At 43.7% G+C, this 22,772-nt stretch overlaps 2 protein-coding genes across 3 annotated transcripts in view; one reads left to right on the top strand and one right to left on the bottom strand.

The window, feature by feature from the left end:
• Positions 1-7,155, bottom strand: part of taok3a (TAO kinase 3a) — a 52,258-nt gene extending 45,103 nt beyond the window's left edge. Inside the window, exon 1 of one of the 2 annotated variants that reach the window (XM_063017433.1) lies at positions 7,111-7,155. The gene's annotated coding sequence lies outside the window, so the exon portion shown is untranslated. Of the gene's footprint in view, positions 1-3,166; positions 3,364-7,110 lie in introns of those variants that run through there. The other variant, XM_063017431.1, reaches the window with a different exon arrangement.
• Positions 7,156-9,076: 1,921 nt separating this feature from the next.
• suds3 (SDS3 homolog, SIN3A corepressor complex component) lies at positions 9,077-20,368 on the top strand. Its single transcript, XM_063017650.1, has 12 exons — positions 9,077-9,230; positions 10,968-11,037; positions 11,509-11,564; positions 12,149-12,220; positions 12,308-12,327; positions 12,427-12,583; positions 13,693-13,788; positions 14,543-14,604; positions 16,060-16,081; positions 16,231-16,333; positions 17,577-17,661; positions 18,560-20,368. Exons 1-12 carry the CDS (start codon positions 9,122-9,124, stop codon positions 18,656-18,658), a joined length of 951 nt encoding a protein of 316 aa, XP_062873720.1. The 5' UTR covers positions 9,077-9,121; the 3' UTR covers positions 18,659-20,368.
• The last annotated feature ends 2,404 nt before the right edge of the window (positions 20,369-22,772 follow it).

Raw genomic sequence — 22,772 nt, 5'->3', positions numbered from 1 at the left:
AAATAGTGAACCGAAGTTTAACCGAAAACTGTCCGACAATCTGTCCTGTATAGCGTGCCAACAGAGTTTCACAGTGACTCTTTAAGCTCCACTGAATAAAAAAAGAACCTCGCACGAAAATAACGTAGCAGTGATGAACAGTAAGAGGAACTGGTTCAACATTCTGAACGTCCATTTTTAACAGTTTATAACAGGCACTAAGCAAACATGCGTATCAAAAAATAAAAAAACAACAACAGAAAACATTCTTGCGTATCACTTCCTAATAACATTGTACTGGGACACGATGCAAAATCTGCACATCATTTTAGTACAAAAATAAACAAACACATGACAGTCTGACTCCATACTGATGCATTTGTGATTCTAATGCCTAATAGTTCTGTACGCTAGGAAGAATGCGGTAAAAGGAAAGCTGGGCAAGACAACCCGCGCCAATCTCTTCAATGGCGAAGTCTTACCTGCGATGCTCTACGCAAGTGACACTTGGGCAACAACAAAGAAGGAGGAGTTTGTTTGTTTGTTTGTTCATTAGGATTTTAACGTCATGTTTTACACTTTGGTTACATTCATGACGGGAACGTATTACTCAAGCTTCATCAGTACACAGTCATGGACAATTTAGTGCCTCCAATTCACCTCACTTGCACGTCTTTGGACTGTGGGAGGAAACCGGAGCACCCGGAGCAAACCCACGCAGACACGGGGAGAACATGCAAACTCCACACAGAAAGGACCGGGACCACCCCACCTGGGGATCGAACCCAGGACCTTCTGCCGCCCAGAACAAGGAGTAGCGACTGGTAGCGGCACAGAAACCAATGATGGGTGTGTCACTGAGAGGGCGAACCAAAAACTAAGCAATTAGGGAGAAGAGTGAAATAAGTGATTGTGGAGAACAGGAAGGATGAGGATGCTCGGAAGGATGCTCGGGAGCCGTCCAAGACGATAGGTAGACAAGATCAGAAACCATACGAGCTCCTTAGGGGTAAGACAAGCAAGATGGAGAGTGGAACACCCTGAGTCTTGAGGGTCAAGGTGATCAAATTGAACAGTTCCACAGGGGTGTTATAATAAACAGAACTGGTGCTTTATGGTGGGTGAGGGTGCGTTAAAATCAGCACTCCAAACTCTGAAGCTTCACTCTCAGATCAAATCAGCCATCAGCTGCTGAAAATGAAGTCTAGATGTTGGAAGGTGCACTTGTCAGTGCAGGTCCCAAGTCCAGCTAAATAGGAAGGTTGCATCAGGTAGGGCGTCCGGCGTAAAAACTGTCCCAAATCAGGTGTGCTGACCTTAAATAGGGCAGTGGTAGCTTAGTGAATGAGGTAATGGACTAGTAATCAGAGGGTTGGTGGTTCAAGCCCTACCATTACCAAGTTGCTACTGTTGGGCCCCTGAGCAAGGCCCTTAACCCTCAACTGCTTGAATTGTAATCAGTGTAAGTCGAGTTTGTGTAAATACATTCGCTAAATGCATTAAATGTAAATACGGGAGCAACCAAAAGCAAAACAAGATGAGATTATTGCTTCAACTAATTACTTTACACAGATCAGCCATAACATTAAAACCACCTCCTTGTTTCTACACTCACTGTCCATTTTATCAGCTCCACTTACCATATAGAAGCACTTTGTAGTTCTACAATTACTGACTGTAGTCCATCTGTTTCTCTGCATACTTTGTTACCCCCTTTTACCCTGTTCTTCAATGGTCAGGACCCCAACAGAGCAGGTATTATTTAGGTGGTGGATCATTCTCAGCACTGCAGTGACACTGACATGGTGGTGGTGTGTTAGTGTGTGTTGTGGTGGTATGAGCGGATCAGACACAGCAGCGCTGCTGGAGTTTTTAAGCACCTCACTGTCACTGCTGGACTGAGAATGATCCACCACCTAAATAATACCTGCTCTGTGGTGGTCCTGTGCGGGTAATTGCACTCATGTTAAAGTAAAATCAGGAGAACATTTGTCAGTGTGTTCACTCACGTCTCCTTTTAATGACCACCTGTAATGGTCTGGGAACTGTAGCAGTATTTTCTTATTCTTGCTTGATTAAAGAGATTGTATCGGGTTATCTCGGGTGAACTCGAGCCCAGAGAAGTCCGCGACGTCTCTGGATGTTGTTGACATTCGTGGATGCACTGATGAGCTGCCTTTACTCACGAGTACGTCAGATTTTAATGCAGCTCATCATGGGCATTTAATAATGTCCTTAATGCACTGAGATTTCTCTGAATCTTTTAAGAATATTATGGACTGTAGAAGGTGAAATCTTAAATTCCATTTAATTGAGTTGAGAAACTATTTTGGGCTTTTTACTGAAGCAGTTTTTTTTTTTTTTATTGTAGTGAACCTCATTCTACCCTTGATTGTAAACAACTGAGCCTTTGTTAATGCTTGTTTTATTTTATTATTTGTGGAACTTGTTGTAGATGATAGATAGATAGATAGATAGTCAAGTATAACAACAGCTCAAGGTACATCAAAAAATGATTAAAGGCCCCAATTTGTATAAATCAAATTAGAAAACGGCATTTTATTTACAATAAGAAAAACAAGAATTCTCTTTTTTGTGCTGTTTAGAAAAGACAATTTATAAATTCATGCTTTTTGTTTTTATATGCATTTTACCTACAGTCCTAAACATTTTTTATTATGGGGTCTGCACAGAATTTATACTACGACACAATTTCCTTACAAACAAGATGAGAACCTCAGCTACATTCAGCTTGGTTCTCTAATACAAAACTAAAGAACAAAACAAGCAAAACTTCTAACACTTTTATTTCATGTAAACTCATTTAAACATATAAAAGCAGTTGAACCTGACCAGTGTACGGGCTGTAGTGTCATTCAGACTTTCAGTAGATCTGTGGAGGTGCACACGCCTTTATCTAGAAGGAAGTGAAACTGCCAAAGCCGCTTAAAACTCTACAGGTTCTAACTGGATATTTAAGCCGTTCTGAACAACCGGGTGCTTTCCAAACTGGCCAGAATTCACCCGATAGAGGTGAAAAAATCCCAAATATTTGTGTAGATGAAGCAGTAAACCCCTGCAGGTGAAACTCCAGGTCCTGCAACTCTCAACTTGGTGTCTCACTGTCTACAAGTCAAGGCAAAAGCTTGTAAATAAAAATTAAGAGGAAATGAGTAGAATTACTGACCTTGTCTGGACGTATGTGAGATGTTCCGTCAGTCCCGGACTTTCCTACCACGTTTATAGAGCCGGAGCAGGAAAGAGAAGGCAGTAATAAAGGTGACTTTAGGACTTATTGCAGGTCCATAATGCTCCTGCTGCTTCCTGCACATGAGCTGCACTTAAACTCAGCCTGAGCGGGTTGCCAGATTGGTATGCTCTTGGTTGCCAGATTGGAATCATAAAAATGTGTTTACGTTAACAGTTGGACACGGGACGGGGCAGTCTGGGAACTGTGCTGATTTCTGAAACAGTCCTATTTCTGAATCTCGTTACAGTGGATTCAAAAAGTATTCACACCCCTCGACTTTTGCACACTTTAGTGAGTTAGTGAATGAATTTAATTAGCATTTTTACCATCAGTATACAGCTTTTAGAGTTGTTTTTTTTTGTTTAATTACATAAAAAATTTGACAAAAGCATTTAGACCCTTTATTCAATCCTTTGTAGATGCCTTTTTTGGCAGCAATTACAGCCGCAAGTCTTCTTGAATACGTCTCTAAAAGCTTTGCCAACCTTGATTTGGGCAGTTTATCCCATAATTAATGGCAGATCTTAAATTGGATAGTGAGTGCCTGTAAACTGCCATCTTCAGGTCATTCTACAGATTTTCGAATCTCAGCTCTGTAGGGATTCCACCTAACTGCTGCAATTAAGACCTCTACTGGCTGATCAGTGGTGCCTGAACAGAGTGAAGATCAGCGGGGACTCGATACGGATCTCCGAATAAACTCGCCTGGTGCAGACGATAAAAAGCAGGTGGTACTGCACACCACAGAAGAGGCGGAAATACAAATTCGGGTTATTGGATATGACTAAACTGGGAGGAATGTTGGGGGCAACAAAGCATTAAAGAATTTCTTAAACTATCTACATCATGACAGATGTAAAACTTTACTCATTTTTGTAAATGCTTCCTGATTCTGTGATTGAATGACAGGAACACATTTCTTAGGATCTGCTGGGTCAAAAATATCCACACAGCATCTACGATTATTAATATACAGGTAGAAAGTTTGGTCTAGAGCTAGTACCCTAATAAGTAGGATACCCTACAGATACAGATCTCAGCGAGCCGATCACAAATGTCCTCAAGCCGCTTGTATTCACATCTAAGCAACTTGAGGTCACGAGATAATGTGAACAAAGTCGCCTGAGAGGGCAAAGTACGTTCTTCTGGAATCCAGGCATAACCATTAATAATCGAGGATCTTGTGTAATGAGCAATTATCTGTCCTGTCATGAATGTGTGTAAAACACGACGTTAAAATCCTAATAAATAAATAATACCCAAATATTTACACCACACAATCCAGTTCAGGCTGAAATGAAGCTTTTGGAATGGACGAGACTCCCACTTATTATTAACACATGGACTCAAATGATAAGTCTCTTCCTGTGGGGGGAAAACAACTAACTTGGTCGAAGTTTACCAGAAGCCAGAAGCTTGTTGATACTACAACCCCAAATCAGAAAAAGTTGGGACAGTATGGAAAATGCAAATAATAAAAAACACAGAGTTTCTTACATTTACTTTGACTTTTATTTGATGTCAGACAGGATGAACCTGAGCTATTTCATGTTTTATCTGCTCAACTTCATTTCATTTATTAATAAACATCCATTCCTGCATTTCAGGCCTGAGACACGTTCCAAAAAAAAGTTGGGACAGTAAGCATTTACCACTTTCTAATATTGCCTTTCCTTTTCACCACCCTAACCCTTGAATTGTTTAATAATATTATGTACTGTAGAGGAGAAATATACAAATCCCTTCTGATCTTTCTTTGAGGTTCATTGTTTTTAAACATTTCAATCGTTTTCTCACACATCTGTGGACAAACTGGATCCTCTGATCATCTTTGCTCATCAGAGACTCTCAGCCTTTCCTGGATGCTGCTTTTGTACCAAACCGTGATCACAATCACCTGTTCACATCACCACATCATTATTTAGTTTTTTCACCTCATTACTAGCCCTAAATTGCCCCCGTCCCAACTTATTTTGGAATGTGTTGCAGGCCTAAAATGCAGGAATGGATGCTTATTAACAAATAAAATTAAGTTGAGCAGATAAAACATGAAATATCTCAGCTTCATCCTGTCTGACATCAAATAAAAGTCAAAGTAAATGTAAAGAACTCTGTGTTTTTATTTTATTTACATATTCCATACCGTCCCAACCAGGGGCGGCTCGTTCCTTAGGGCGATCGGGCGACGCACCACCAAAGGGCAAAAGGGAAGAAATTTTTCTATCACAGCTGTGACTGTTCTGGACAGTCTGTCTTGCCTCGGAATATCGTCCAATCAGCGTGGAGTTGTGTTCCGTACAGTACAGCCCCTTTCGGGGCGATTTCAGTCTGATTGAAAATCGCCCGGATTGCTCTCATAGACTCTCATGTTAAGGCTCTTTTTTTCGAACTGCAGGCGCTGCAATACAATCAGAATGGGTTCCGGGAGGGCTCGCACTTACGTGCTTGCGTCACACGTAAACATCACCAAATTTAAACATCAAGTATCTACAAAGGGGGGAAAATCATATAAGTTACAAGTAAATTACAAGTAAGTAATGTCATTTTTAAATTGTGAATTGTGATTACACTTATTGTATCTCCCCAATTGTTTAATTGTACTTCTTTATTCATTGCACATCAGCCCCGATGCCCCCGATCTTTATTCTGGATCTGCTGAACCTAAAATAAAATGCTATCTGATGAAGACTGAATTAAATTGTTAGTGTGAAGCTTTACTTTATTTTATGATTAATGGTGAAGCTGGTCTCTCTCTCCATGTTCAAAGTTATTTGTGAGGGCAAACTGACAGATGACTTAAAATGTTAATTATTTAAGCTTTAATTTACCCCATTGAACGGGTCACCTTGGCCATCATCACAACAATTGCCCCCCCTGAGAGATTTGGCAGGAGCCGCCACTGGTCCCAACTTTTTCTGATTTGGGGGTGTACACACCACTTAACGTAGTGTCCGGGTCCTTTCTGTGTGGAGTTTGGATGTTCTCCCCGTGTCTGCGTGGGTTTCCTCCGGGTGCTCCGGTTTCCTCCCACAGTCCAAAGACGTGCAAGTGAAGTAAACTGGAGACACTGAATTGCCCATGACTGTGTTCGATATAACCTTGTGAACTGATGAACCTTGTGTAACGAGTAAATATCGTTCATGTCATGAATGTAACCAAAGTGTAAAACATGACGTTAAAATCCAAATAAATAAATAAATAGATAAACTAAATATAGTACGTATTCTGTGTAAGTCCTGTTCTACTCCATTTTTACTCAGAGTAACACTTAACTAGACTTAACATTTCTTTTTTGAATAGATATTTGTATGAACCACAATAAATTACCATTTTTAATACCTTAATGTGTTAAAATGCTCAATAAAACACTTGTTTTCGTTGTTTGCTTGTACAACCACTACAGTAGGAAATATCGCGATACTTGCTCTGTATTATCATTGTAACTCCACCAAATATCGCGATATTACACGGTTGCCATGGTAATTTTTACTCGTACGTTAGTATTGCTATTGTTTAGTCAGGTCCACAGGTGTTACAATCATCACTTATGATATTAATATTATATATAATAATATAATATAATATAATATTCCCAAATATTTGTTAATAATGCTCGTTATTGTGATAAAATCGCTATTTTTAGTCATTTCACGCATATTTTGGTGTCGTGTGTTTACTAGGCACCTGAGTACAGTAGTAACCAGAGTGGATGTGAGTGAAGGAAGGTTAATGGAGCACCGATCGAATCGAACATGACGCTGATAGTAAAACCGAACCGTGTCAAAAACAGTATAAAGACAAAAGACAACACGGGCAAAACGCGCACACATCAAAGAACACCAATAAACTCCAAAAAAAACATAAAAATGACTTGATCATACCGAGTCAGGGACGCTGTGTGTGCTGTCCTTTAATCCAAGTCCGTAGTAAACGCATTTAGTCCATAAAGCCGCGCAGCACTGTGGTTTAGTATTAAACCCGGATTATAAACACAATCCCTAGCGCATTGTCACTCAGTCCCGGGTTATTCCTTCATCAATCCCGACATAAATCCAAAGAAAAGCCCCGCAGTTCTGTCACTACAGTCCGGGTAAGAGAGCTGAAGCGAACCGCTCAGTTACACGCATCACATTTCCATCACACCTGCTGGAAGGTGAGCGCTCATCATGAGGAACTGTAGCAACAGCGCCTCCTGCCGGACAAACATGGAACTGCAGCTGTTACACACAGTACAGTAGAATACAGTCTGAACTTCTTCCATGTGACCAATCAAAGCAATAAACAAACTAAACAAAACACGTGTTTAACCCTCCTGTTATGTTTACGGGTCAAATTGACCCGTCTTAAGGAATTGACCCGGAGGAATCAATTTAATGTACAAAGCCAGAGCAGATTAACTTTAATTCTGTCTCTCACACACGCTGAACATTTTCACTTGAATGTACATAAGCAAATCTTAATTATTTCTGTCAGGAAATTCATTTTAAAGTGCTATTGAAGTTATGAATAAAAATCTGTTTTTAATTATGTAATAAAGGGTAAAAGTGTCAGTATAAGAGTAGTATGTAATTTGGGTTACACTCGATAAAATACAACTTGTTTTGGAGCAATTTGATGAATTTTTAAAAAGCTATTGAAGTACTACAGAGTAATTAGTAACTACAGAACCCCTAAGGCGACATCCCCTAAAAAAAAAGAATGCGTTGCCACGCCTTATTAACTTGTGGGAAAGAGATCATTAAGTCGTCTTAAAAAGGTTTTGAAACTGTATAAGTATTAGCTTATATAAAGCCAGGCTAACCTTTCTTGGATGGCCATGTACATGAATTCACCTACAGCATATATCCGATTCTGTATGATTTGTGTAAGCTGTGAAAATTAAAGGATCTTGTTACCACACCTTACTAAGTGGTGGCCACGACTTAACTATCTCGTTCCCCCGCCTTGCCACGACTTAATTATCTCGTTCCCACGAGTTAATAAGGCGTGGCCAAGCATTTTATTTATTAATTTGTGTGTGTGTGTTAATTAATTATGCAGTTTTTATAAAATCCAATGAGGATAATATTTTTGGAAAAATAATGGTTTATCCTAAATATATTATTAAATCAAATATTATATAAAGCAATATATATATCATTTTTCCTAATATGGTTCTAAAGAATATCACACACATACTCCTTAAAATTTTTGTTTAAACAAAAAATGTTAAAAGAACGTTTATATAACGTTACACATTGAACAGACTATTTATCAAGGTCACGTAACGTTAATAGAACGTTCTATTAACGTCATTGTGAAAACGTTTGCTCATAACATTAGGAGAACTTTTACATAACGTTAGTGAAAGTTGTGGGAACGTTCCCTGTTAGCTGGGAGCTTGGTCATAAATGAAAAGCTGCTAAAGGTGGCACTATTCACGGTGTGCCAGCATGTGTCTTGGACCCACCGTGACCCTAACCAGGACGAAGCGGTTATTAATGATTAATTAATGAGTGTAATACTAATACTAATACTGTATCTACAAAGACGTTTTTTGCGATTTAAACATTATAAACTACAGTTCCCGCGATACTTTGCATATCCGTCGACCAATCAGATTACCTTCCCTGTGTACGCGCAGTTATTTTTCTCACCCGTTTTACGACTAACCCCGCCTTCTAGATCAGGATTGGTGGATACGTTGCCGTCTGCCAACGTTACATTGGCAAAACTAGCCAATAAAAGACCAGCATGCGGATCAATAGTAGCCAATCAAAGAAAGGGAATTCAGAATATCGGAAAACGGGTAGGGAAAAAAAATCAGCAGCATTGTTTTGAATGGGAAGCTGCATCGTAAGTTGTTGATCGGTGTTTATTTTGGATGTAAATTATATGTTTTATTAGACGAGCATGGCTTCGACTTTAATGTCACCGGTGGTGGATTATTATAACGATGAAGAGGAGCTGGACAGCGTGGATGAAGATGATCGCAGCTTCAGAGGGAGAGACTCAGAAGAAGGTAGAGACAGTTAGCTTAGCATGCTAACTCTGTTATGTATAAAGTAGTAAAACGCAGTAAAATATGACACGTTTGATTCATTTTTATTGTGATACATAGCAAATTAAAGCTACATTTTATATTAATAGTAGATATAACAGATATAGTCTTAAAAATCAGTATACAACAGTAAATATGTAGTTAGCAACATTATAGATAGGATTGCTAACACCACTAGTGAACGACTTGCACTGGTTCCAACAGGTTTATAGAATAAAATATATAAAATAAACGATTTGCTTCTATTTCTGTGCCTTTTGGAAATGCTTCTTTCCTCGTCCAGCATGACTGCACCCTGTAAACAAATCCTGCTCCATAAGTACAAGGTTTAAGAAGCTCGACGTGTCCTGAATGAAACCCCATTAAACACATTTAGAGTGAATTTAAATGTTTATAGTATTATCCAACACCAGTGCCTGACCTCACACACGTTCTTTTGACTGAATGGGCACAAATTGCCACACACACTCTCTAAAATCCTGTGGAAAGGCTGTCACATGGTGGGGTTGCAATAAGTCTCTATATATTAGTGCATGGATTGGTAATAAAATGTCAAACAAGCTTCTGTTTACTTGTCCACATATTTTTGGCCATTTAGTAGAGCTTAATGTCATCACTGGTCATTTAAATATCCATACAATTAAATTAATGCACCTTTTAAAATGTTCATGCAGATGAAGTATCAAACAAAACAGTGTTTGTGGCCGCTCAGGTGGCGCAGCAGTTAGGATCTAGCTAGGATCTCGAATACATCGTATCGAATCTCAGCTCTGCCTGCCGGCTGGGCTGAGCGGCCACAACAACGATTGGCCTGTTGTTCAGATATGGGTGGGATTAAGCCGGACGGGGTCTCTCTCTAATAACGAACGCAATTGAACGCTGATTGATGGCGCCTGCACAGAGATGAGAAAAGAGTGCTGTCAGGGTGCGTCTCTCCGTACACGCAGCTAAGCTGCACCGCACTCGTCAATGTGTAGGTGATAAGATGCATACAGCATGCTGCCCACGTGTCGGAGGGGGCGTGGGTTAGCTTCGTTCCCCTCAATCAGAGCGGGGATCGGCATTGGTGGAGAGGAAGCGTGACGCAATCGGGGAATTGGACGCGCTAACAAGGGAGAAAATGCATTTAAAAAAAAAACAGTGTTTGTGTCATTAATTTAGTAGTTTAAAAACATGTTCATATCTGCATATTGTTTCCTAAACTTAAACGTTACTATACAGTCTCCAAAAACCCCTGAAACTGAGTGAGCACCTCTACGACCCAGTCTGAACAAAAACTGTTCATCAGAAGCTGCACAAAGCTGCAACTAATGGAAACGCTGTCACCCAGAAACCTTTCGTATCAAAGCCTAATGTGTAGAGGTGTGTAGAGGTGCATACCTTGGTCTAAAGAGCACAAAACCTGGACCCCTGCTGTATTGTTTTCAGTTTCCTCCTACAAGTCCAAAGACAGGCAGTCAGGCCAAATGTAGCTACTAAAAATTGTCATGAGTGAGTGTGTGTGTGTGTGTGTGTGTGTGTGTGTGCCTTGTGATAGACTGGCAATCTGTCCAGGGTGTTTCCTGTTTTTTGCCTAATTAGTCAGACCCACTGTGACCCTGACCAGGATAAAGCGGTGGTAAAACACACAGTGAATTCATGACTGAATGGTTTTCTGTTGTTGAGTTTTGGCTTTACTGGTTAAACTTTGTGTTTCAGACACTGAAGATGCCAGTGAAACAGACCTGGCGAAGCACGATGACAACGACTACGTAGAGCTGAAGGAACAGTGAGTTTATGTCTCTTTTAGGACCCTCTTTAGAACTGTCTATAGGTACCAGCAAAGACCCAATAATACTGAGTTTTAAACATCACACATGTCAAATAATAGTGGCAGATTAGTAGTTGATGTACTGGACCTGTGATTGGAAGGCTGCTGGTTCATGCCCCGTTCCTGCCAAGTCGGTACTTTGGGGCTCCTGAAAAAGGCCCTCAAGCTTCCATTGCTTGTGTTTATATTCGGTCACAATTGTAGCAGGTCTCTTTGGATGAATAACGTCTGCTAAGCATTGTGAACATTAATAATAATAATAACAGTAATAAGAATAATTATATTACTACTAATAATAATAATAATAGTAATAATAATAATAATAATAATAGTCAAACACAGCTGGAATTTGCATGTTTCAATAACTGTTCACCTGTATTATTATTATTATTATTTTTACTGTCGTTATGTTCCTTTTCTCATGAACAGAATGTACCAGGACAAACTGGCATCGCTGAAACGGCAGCTGCAACAACTCCAAGAAGGTGAGCGACTGGAAATATGTCTTATACTGGTCCAGAAAAACCTTAATGGATGGAAAGATGGATAAATAAGGAGGTGGATATAGAGCTGGGTGGAGAGGTAGGGGGTTGGATGGACGCATTGATTGACTGATAGAAAGTGCAGTTTGGGTGAAGATAGACCGGTTCATAAGGAACAGACAGATAAAGAAATAAAAATTTAGTAGCACTGGTGCATGTGAGGGTAAAAGATCTATTAGATGTGGATCTGATGGTGAGGGTGAGGGATCTATTAGATGTCGAGGGAAAGCTGAGGGACTTTGATGAGGACCAGCTCATTATGGCCAGACAGCAAGGGGTGCTGACAGACAGAGGTTGAACCGCCAACTGGGCGGCCAAGACTCATTGATGCCAGAGGATGTGAAGGCTGTGGTGTCTGGTCCTGACCTACAGAAGATCTACTGTGGATCGAACTGCAGTGAACCCTCGTGTGTACGGTGCTGCGTATTCTAGAAGGCATTGCAGAAGGAATTGGAGATGATGATTTCTCTCTCTCTCTCTCTCTCTCTCTCTCTCTCTCTCTCTCTCTCTCTCTCTCTCTCTCTCAGGCACTCTGCAGGAGTATCAGAAGAGGATGAAGAAGCTGGATCAGCAGTATAAAGAACGACTGCGTAACGCAGGTACAGAAACGACGAAACACTCAACACGTCTTCATGAGTACAACCGTATTATTAATTTATTTTTCTTTCTCTCTCTGCTGAATGTAGATCTCTTCCTCCAGCTCGAGGTAAGCTCCACGACGAGCACGATCCTGTAGGAAACACCGTACTAAAGCAGAATCATTTTTTAATGCCGCGTGTTATGTTTTTAATGATCCGGTGATCAGACGGAGCAGGTGGAGAGGAACTACATCAAGGAGAAGAAGGCGGCCGTGAAGGAGTTCGATGACAAGAAGGTGGAGCTGAAGGAGAACCTGATCGCCGAGCTGGAGGAGAAGAAGAAGATGATCGAGAACGAGAAATTGACCATGGAGCTGACCGGAGGTGAGACTAGGGTGGCCAGATTCATACTAACAAAAAGGAGGACATTACACCCAAAAGGAACAGGGGGACATGATACTGCAACACACAGAATGAATCCAGAACCCATATAACAGAGTTTTTGACCAATTTAAGCAAGAATTCTATAACAAATTATTGTTTTACTCACTAAATGTTGTATCTACTTTTCATATTTAAGTCCGTTCCTCGCTGCCTCCAAAAGTTAACTTTTCGGCATTTTCCCAGCATTCCTGAGCATGAGAGCTGAATGATTGACTCAGGTAGCGCGGTGTTTACAGGACAGAGCGGGCGGGCGAAATTCAACCACCCAATCACAGACTAGCATTTAGAGGGCGGACCTTCTGCGATTGGCCAGTGGTAGCTCTGTAAGCAGTGAAAGGAGGCTGTTAAACCAATGAAATACAAAGCATTTGTTCTGACGTGTACCTGAGCCAATGACAGATAATATTAATCAAAAATGAAACCAGTTCACTCCAAAAGGAGGATTTTTAAGTGTCCGTCCTAGCGTTGCGTGAATGGAGGACTGGCAGCCGAAAAGCCGGACTGTCCGGCCTAAAACCGGACGTCTGGCCACCCTAGGTGAGACGCCCCTCATCTTTCTGTCACACCTGTGTACCTCATTAATCAGTCGAAAGGAACCTCGGTAGGCCCCCTACTGGCCAGATGATGTTCAAACGGTATGAATTGTAATGACATTTTTAACTGACTGCATCTAGCAGCATCAGTCATCGGTTATCTGTTAGCGTTCCTAGTCCTAGATCTGTGAAAAAGTAATTGCCCCTCACCTGATTACATTTATTTTTGCTAATTTATTACATATGTGAATATAACTCATGAAAAAAAATATAGATTTAGTAGCTAAGGGGGGCAAATACTTTGTCCCACATAGTGTAAGGTCGTTTTGTGTTTACATGGGTTATTTTTTGTCTATTTTTAATATTAAAAGTAGTTTGATGATCTGGAACACAGTTGTACACACCGCCTCTGATTGTTTTTAGTCTTTCAGTGTTCATTCGTGTGTGTGTGTGTGTGTGTGTGTGTGTGTGTGTGTGTGTGTGTGTGTGTGTGCGTGTGCGCGTGTTCACTATCAGACTCCATGGAGGTGAAGCCCATCATGACACGTAAGCTGAGGAGGAGACCCAACGACCCCGTCCCCATCCCCGACAAGCGCAGGAAACCTGCTCCAGATATCCTTTACTACCCCACCTACACCTAAAGTCCAGGTCAAAAGTTTACACACCCCTGCATGTTTAAAATGGAACATCTGTGACACACTATATGGACCATGAGCTTGTTGGACTTCCCATTCCAGAACCATGGGCATGAATACAGTGTCGCTCTCATTTGGTGGATGGTGCAGCTTGTTCTGTTCTATAAGTTTATAAGTGTGTCTGTAGGAATTTGTGCCCGTGGTGTAAGAGTATCTGTGAGTATTCTTCCTCGGGTGTTTAGGAGCGTTGGGGTCAGGGCTTTATGCCAGCCACCACCACTACAGACTCATTACGCCGTGTCTTTATTTACCTCGCTTTGTGTGCAGGGGTGGAGTCAAACCAGAGCAGGAAAGGTCCTTCCTCAAACTAATGGCACAACGTTTAGAAAGACTGTGGCTGAAACGCACTCAATAATTAGGAGCGGTGTCCACATACTTCTGGTCACATATTGGCCTCCTAATTCCTCATTAGTGTTTATGATTGGCTACTACCGCTGACTTCTCCATGCCCATATAAATAGGGCTAGATTGACTGCACCAGTTTAATGAAACACCTTCATAAAGCTGGCATGAAGCCCTGAGATCCGAGTTTGAATCTCGGCCGTGCTATCGACCGGCCGGGCGCCCACACACAGGTACGATTGGTAGTGCCTGTATGGGAGAGGAAATGTATTTAAATTCATATCGAGAGATCTAACGCAGCGCTGTAGCGTTTCTTTAACTCCTCACACCTCAGCTGAACTATTTACTCTCGGAGGATCAAATACTGGAGGACCTGAGGTCGCTAAACAAGGTGAGACGCTCAAACCGAACCCGCCACGTCTTTCTTCTCTTTATCCATCATTATTTTAGAGACTTTTTCCACACCGCCGTGTGTTTGTAGGTGGTTGATGATCAGCTCCCGGTAACACTTGTTTGTTTTTGCTCTTTTCGGGCGGCACGGTGGCTCGGTGGGTAGCACCGTCGCCTCACAGCAAGAAGGTCCCGGGTGTTCGATTCCCAGGTGGAGCGGTCCGGGTCCTTTCTGTGTGGAGTTTGCATGTTCTCCCCTCTCCTCCGGTAGCTCCGGTTTTCTCCCACAGTACAACAATATGCACTCAGTACGCTAGCTCACCAGATTTGGGGTTTCGAATACAGTCGAATCCGGTTAATCGGACCACATCGGGACGCGATCGTTTTGGTCCTAATTACCGGCTGGTCCGATTACACGAACATGCCCTATGTTACAAGGACTGATAGTGGAATGATAGCTTTCTCGTGTAGACTTTAATCGTGATTGACGGGAGGGAATTCCTTGCACGTGTTGCCGGACGCTCTCGTTTACGCTCGACTTCATTTCGCCGAAAAGCGGAGATGCAGATGGATCCGATAACCACGCTGCTGGCTACTGGGTGCTTCGTTGTGGGAAAGAAAGTGGTGGGCGTGTTCACCTCCCGCTGGTTTCGCTCTTGTCAACACAACTTTTCGGATTTCCTGACCTTTGATAAAAGCATAAATTCTCCCGGGGAGCCCAGGAATCCTCCCATATCTCGCTGACCCGCTTTGCATCCGCTCTAAGTGGCGACTTGTGGCTTCTTTTTCTTATTCGCTCTCACGTTCTTTGGTCCGATTAAACGGAATTTTGGTCCTAATAAGCGAATAACATTACACGTACATAATAGGATTTGTTTCGGTACTTTAGGATTCGGTCCGAATAGGCGGCTGGTCCGATTAACCGGTGGTCCAATAAACCGGATTCGACTGTACATCCTATCGAATCTCAGCTCTGCCTTTCCGACTGGGCCGGGCGGCTGCATGAGCAACGATTGAAAGTCGGATCATAGGTCCTCATAACTGGTGCGACTGCGGCCCCTGCTGGCTGACTGATGGCGCCTGCACAGGGCTGAGGAATAACGCCGATGGGGGTGTGGCCCTCCGTACACGGTGCCCGTCAGTGTATGAACTCGACTCGAGGGGGGCGTGTGTCAGTTGAGAGGCGTCCTCAGTCAGCGGTGAAGGGACGAATCAGTATAGAGGAGCAATCAGGGTAACTGGACACGACTAGATTAGGGGAGAAGAAAACAAAACATGCAGTCAGGTGAACTGGAGATATAAAATTGTCCATGATTGTGTTTGATATTAAACTTGAACTGAAGATTTTGTGTAATGAGTGGCTACCGTTTCTGTCATGAATGTAACCAGAGTAAAACATGACGTTAAAATCCTAATAAATAAATAATAATAATAATTTTGCCTTTTCTCTCCGTAGCTAAAGTCACCAAAGAGACCAGGTATGTATTTCTTTTTTTTTTTTGCATATTTCAGTCTGTACCACCCTTGCTCTGGCCGATGAGAGCTGCAGACTAGCTCTCAACGTATGAAATCATATGAAGTTACTTTAACGTCTGATGTATTTTGGGTGTATTTCTGTGGATTTCAGCTTCCCCTTCCTCTCCGGAACACCTCCCTGTTGCACCCATGGAAAGCCCGTCCCGCTACGAGGCTCGGATAGAGGACGGGAAGCTCTACTACGATAAACGATGGTACGTATCGTCCTGGAAAAAAAAAATTCAATCTACTCCAAAATATCCAGGCTGGATTAGTAGCGGGGTGGTTTCGCAACGCCACAGTGGGTCCGATCATTGGCTTCAGTCTTCTGTTTTCCTTCCACCTTTCTGCCCTGTGCTCACGTCTTGCGCCCAGTGGGTGCAGGCTTTACAGAACCCACTGTGGCCCTGACCAGAATCATCAACGATAAAGGTTAAAAGAAACTTTCTGCTAGATTTCAGTCCAGTGTTGGGGGACAATAAACGGTACTGTTTATTAAGCATAGTTCTTGAAGGGGGCGCCAAAGGTGCTATTAAAATATTGTTTGTTTGTTGTTTTAATACCAAGAATGGCCTGTAGATGGCACACTATAGTCGCCTTTAAATGATATTGCTATTTTTTTTTACATAGTATTGGGGGGGACAGCTTTTGTTTTTCTTAGGAAGGGGGACAGGATTTTCACCCCTGGCTGGCGCACAGGTAACACTTTCCAAAATCAAGCAAGCTTTATGGCTTTGGGCTTAGAGGCTGCCCAGAAAAAAGACATCTCAGACAAATCAGTTTCTCAGCTCAGCTGTCTATCAGGCTATTCGAACCCAGATCTTGATCAGGCCGCCAGAAAAAAATACCCAAATAACTGGATGCTCAAATCATTCAATTAAATTTATCTCTCTAGAATTCTATAGTAACACATAAAGTCCAGTTCTCCAGACCTCAAGGTGGAGAACTGCTGTCCAGAAACTTAAAGCCGTTCAGAAAGCAAAAGACTGATAAAATAAACGAATAAACTGATAAACAATCTTCTAGTTTGTAGCCTATTCTCATATTGTCATTCCTACATTAACCGCTAGGTGTCCTCGTTTAGCTTTCGAAATCACGATTACACACACAGGTCACACACAAGGTCCACTAATCAGTAATATTGGTACCAGATTCTCAAATTAATATGCTCTACATACCAAATACTGTATCAGTAGGCACCAAAGACCATATCAGTGCCAATGGATTTGTACTGGGATGTCCAACAAGCTCATGGTTGCTATACAGTACATTCTGGTTCCTGTTCATTCCTGTATGTGTGTGGATGCAGCGTTGGCTTGCACCACCATTCTGGCTTGTTTTAAAGTTTCAGATCCTCTAGGATATAGCGCACAGATCTCAATAACATGACTTCCAGCTTCCCATAGGATTCACATACTGTGTAATAATGTTTTTTTTCCCTCTTCCATCTCCTCTCAGGTACCACAAGAGTCAGGCCATCTATCTGGAATCGAAGGAAAACAACAAGATCAGCTGTGTGATCAGCTCAGTAGGAACCAGTGAGGTTTGTATCCCAAAACTGGCACAACTTAAATGATGGTTTCATCAGACGGACAAACGGATGAAACGGGTTCAAGTCTCGGCATCCGGGCGTCTAGACAGACGTGATTGGCTACGTCTTCGAAGCCCTGCTATAGTCTGGTGCCCTGTCTAGGGTATTTCACCTTGCACCCATTAAATGATTTTACTCTCTTTATCCAAAACCAATCAAAACCAATCAAAGGTTGAGGGTCTAGCTCAAGGGCCCAATTGTGGCATTCTTTTAACCTCTGAGATATCAAATCAATTAAGTCTGCCATGGTAACTTGGCACCACTGAGACCTCCTGGATTGGCCGTGCGCGGTACATAGACAGTTGACTGAGTCTGACACAGGTTAGGCCAAATGCTGCAACAGCGACTCCTACTGTCTAGTCAAGGCATTAGCACATAGTCTAGTTACATGATTCAGAGGGTGCATGTGCTAGTTTGCAGACATCACTGGGCAGTTGTAGCCTAGTGGTTAATGTACTGGACTAGTAATCGAAAAGGTCGCTGGTTCAAGCCCTACTACTGCCAGGTTGCCACTGGTGGGCCCTTAAGCAAGGCCCTTAACCCTCAATTGCTTAGACTGTATACTGTCACACTACTGTAAGTCGCTTTGGATAAAAGCGTCCGCTAAATGGCAAAAATGTAAATGCCCTGTCAGAGAGCGGGTGGTCAAAGCTTTTCAGGGTGTTCCTGGTGGACCCCCCCACTGTGATCCTGACCAGGATAAAGCGATAATTAGCAGTTCGTTCTTGAACAGATTGAATCATTAATTGTTGTTATCAATTATTATTAACACAACCTTCAGCACAAATGACGGGGTGTGTGTGTGCGTGTGTGTGTGTGTGTGTGTGTGTGTGTGCGCTTTTCCTTACAGATCTGGGTGAGGAAGACGAGCGACAGTACGAAGATGAGGATCTATTTAGGACAGTTACAGCGAGGAGCCTTCATCATCAGGCGCCGCTCAGCCATATAGCCTCTCATCCTCACTCCTCATTCCTCTCTCTCTCTCTCTGTATGGACCTGTTACGGAGGGTAAAATCAGTCCGTGTTCCTCCGTGTTTTCGTTCCTTCTCCTCAGACTCCATGAAATTCTTCCTTCACGATCACGTTTCGCGTCCGGATCTCGTCCGCTGTCCTCACCAGGCCTGCTCGCTCACATTTCAGCCTTCATATGGACGTCTCTTGTACAGATTTGTGTACGACAGGGTTTGAATATTTTTGGAATCGGTCAGAGCTGATACGGCCGGGGCGGTCACTTCATTTCTGGACGGGAGTGTAAATAGCGGCGCACAGATTAAGTCTAGACGTGGTCTGTAACGCAGGACCGGTGTTTTTTTATGCTTGAATGGGTTTTTGGTTCAGATTTTGGCTTAATCTGTGACATCGAGCCAATAAAGGAAGAATCTGGTGATGAGATTACCTACAATCGATCATCAGAATTGTCTGTCGCCATGGCGTTCGTCTCTTTCGTTTGTTTACAGTCCGTCTCTTTAAATGACATTAATCTGTATATCTATTTTTTAATAAACGCTTCTACACAAACGTCACATCTGCAGTATATTGAGGCGCTCGGGTCCCCATCAGCCCTGGAATCTGGGTTTGAATCTCGGCGGCGGGTGCTGCCGGCCGGCCGGGCGCCTACACAGACATGATTGAGGTGTGTGTTCATGCCTGGCGCCTAGTGTTTCCAGGTGGACCCGGACTCACCGCGACCCTGACCAGGTTGATGCAGCTGATGAATACGGAATGAAATTTCACATCCACTTTCACTCCTGACAGAATTCAGTCAGATCAGATGAGGGTTGAGGGCCTTGCTCAGGGGCCCGACAGTGGCAGGTTGGCCGTGGCTGAGCTCAGTCGTCAACAGTCCAGCGTTTAGCTGTGGAACCGGATCCGCCGTGACCCTGACCAGGAGGATAAAGCGGCTGATTGAAATAAAATGAACTACAGTATATTGAGGCGCTCGGGTCCCCATCGACCCTGGGATCTGGGTTTGGATCTCGGCGGTGCTGCCGGCCGGTCGGGCGCCTACACAGACATGATTGGCTGTAGCTCAGAGATGTGTGTGTGTCCTGCGCCCTGTTCGAAGTGTTCATGCCTAGTGGAACCACACTCACTGTGACCCTGACCAGGTTAATGCGGCTGGTGAATTCAACAAAGCAGTCGAAGGTTAAGGCCCTCATGGCAAATTGGCCGTGGCTGAGCTTAGTCGTCACCAGTCCAGCGTTTAGCTGTGGGACCGGATCCGCCGTGACCCTGACCAGGAGGATAAAGCGACTGGATGGATGTTAGCGCTGGCGCGGCTGGTCGTGTGGGTGCTGCACAGCAACGAGGGTCCTGGAAGCCTGGGTTCGAGACTCTGCCAAGAGTCCTTTCAGCTTCTCCGGTTTCCTCCTACCTGCTAATAACATGCAAAAGGTGGATTGGCTGCTCTGACAGAGAACCGAGACCCTGACCAGTGTTAATTAAGCAGTCTGTTCATTTCAGTCCTTCTGGAAAACAATATTCAGTGCAGTGGCACAGCGGGTAGTGTTGATGCTGTACAGCTCCCAGGTCATTGGTTCGATCCCAGCCTCTGGCTAGTGTCTATTATTTCTACAGGTATTCCAGTAGGTGGATTGTATAATCTGAACTCCGCCTTGGTTTGTGTATATGTCAATAAAGTATGGAACATGTGAACATAGCTGGTGTGTGTGTGTGTGTGTTTTCACACAGTTTTTCTTGTTTGTTTATGTTTTCATAACTACACCTGCTCTTACACAAATGAGATTCGAACCTCTTTGTTCCCAATGAATCGGACGAGCAACACACCACCCGACGAGTACTTTTATCCAGAGTACTGTGACAGTATACAGTCTAAGCAATTGAGGGATAAGGGCCTCGCTCAAGAGCCCGACAGTGGCAGGTTGGCCATGGCTGAGCTTAGTCGTCACCAGTCCAGTGTTTAGCTGTGGGACCGGATCCGCCGTGACCCTGACCAGGATAAAGCGGCTGATTGAAATGAAATGAACTGCAGGATGTTATCGCTGGCGTGGCTGGTCGTGTGGGTGCTGCACAGCAACGAGGGTCCTACAGTCTAAGCAATTGAGGGTTAAGGGCCTCGCTCAGGGGCCCAACAGTGGCAACCTGTCAATAGTGGGGCTTGAGCCAGAGACCTTATGATTACTAGGCCCGTATCTTAACCACTAGGCTACACTGTAAGGTGATGTAAGGGGCAAGTCGTAGCCTAGTGGTTAAGGTACTGGACTAGTAATCAAAAGGTCGCTGGTTCAAGCCCCACCACTGCCAGGTTGCCACTGTTGGGCCCTTGAGCAAGGCCCTTAACTCAGACTGTACAGTGTAATGTAAGTCACTTTGGATAAAGGCGTGCCTGCTAAATGGCGAAAATGTAAACGTTTGCGGCCCCGCCCACGCCGCGCCACACAGCGCAGCCTGTACGCCGCTTTCTGCCGTCACGTGACCGGTGGCGTCCATTCGCGCCTCAGATGGAAATAAAAGCAGTTGTGGAGAGAAGCGCTATTACCGCCGAGCGAGGACCTTCATGCTAACTGAGAGCGATCTGGGGGGAAATGGGGACCTAAATTGTGCCCGTTTGGTCCTTTTTTTTTCCCGCCGGTGTTTCGCCGCTCGGCGTCATCGATCTCCGCGCTAATCAGCGAGATGCGTCGGCTAATTAGCGCGGTCGATGACGGCCGACGGGAAGCGGCGTGAGTGCATTATAGCGACCTGATAGATGCTCACAATAAATAATCCCAAACGACCCGGGAAACGATCCTGAACTGTTCAGCCCGACTTCAGCGGCGGATTTGTTTCTGAGACGGAGCTTCGTCAATGCCACTTGCCCCCCCTGCACCCGCGCCCCCGCCCCCTCTGTACCCCCGTCTCGAAAAGCTAATGTGTGCCATTAGCCCAAGTGGAGACACGCCGCAGTGCCCGAACGCGCTGAACCTTTCCCTGCTAGCAGTTTCAGCACGAGACGCTTGTATGTACACGAATTAGCCTTTTAAGGAGCTGCACCTTCCATACGGATGCACTTTATGGGTACACAATGACTGACTGTAGTCCTGTCGATCTGTATTCACGTTGACATTTATGACATTCAGCAGTACTGCGACAGTATACAGTATGAGTCAATTGAGGCTTAAGGGCCTTGCTCAAGGGCCCAAAAGAGACAACCTGGCAGTGGTGGGACTTGAACCAGTGACCCTCTGATTACTAATCCACATACAACTGCCCCAAACATTTACATTTGCAGCATTTAGTGGATGCTTTTATCATTTAATTGAATACAATTGGAGCAACTGAGGCTTTAGGGCCTTGCTCAGGGGCCCAACAGGGGCATTCTGGCGATGTTTGTACTTGAACCAGTGACGACCTGATTACTTATCAACATACAACTGCTCTAAACATTTACATTTGCAGCATTTAGTGGACGCTTTTATAATTTAATTGAATATAATTGGTGCAGCTGAGGGTTTAGGGCCTTGCTCAAGGGCCCAACAGGGGCAACCTGGCGATGTTGGGGTTTGAACCTGCAACCTTATGATTACTAGTCCAATTCCTATACCTCTACCCTCATCATCAGTGCACAGGGACCATTTTTCCCGTTTGGGGAAGGCCCTTTGTACACAGTATGCTCCATATGATTAATGAGTGTCACAGCTTCCCACAGTCACGCTCCAGTGAGATCCTGGTGAGGCGTCCACATACTTTTGGCCGTGTATCATTTTCCGCTGGGTGTGATACGTGTGGTGTAGCAGAATTATGGGACGTTACGGTTCATTAAGAATAAAATTGCTTCCCGATCGTCGCGGCTCCTCGACGTATTTATATTTCCCTCCGTCTTTATCGGTCCTGTGCAGAAACCTGGTCTCCGTTTCTCCCTCGGCTCCTCCTCGTAAAGCATTTTACGTTCAGTAATAAACGCCGTACGGCCGAAAGTATGTGGACGCCTGAGCGTGAACCTGTGGGGCGTCCCATTCCTCTACGTTTGTGCCCGCACTGTCTGAAAAGCATTGGTACGCTCGGGCTGTTCCAATTCATCCCAAAGTGAGGTCGAGGTCAGGGGAGCACAGGCTACTTCAGTG

The sequence above is a fragment of the Trichomycterus rosablanca genome, chromosome 21 (assembly GCF_030014385.1).
Source record: "Trichomycterus rosablanca isolate fTriRos1 chromosome 21, fTriRos1.hap1, whole genome shotgun sequence".
In the NCBI taxonomy this organism is placed as follows: Eukaryota; Metazoa; Chordata; class Actinopteri; order Siluriformes; family Trichomycteridae; genus Trichomycterus; species Trichomycterus rosablanca.
This window is presented reverse-complemented; position numbering and strand designations above follow the sequence as displayed.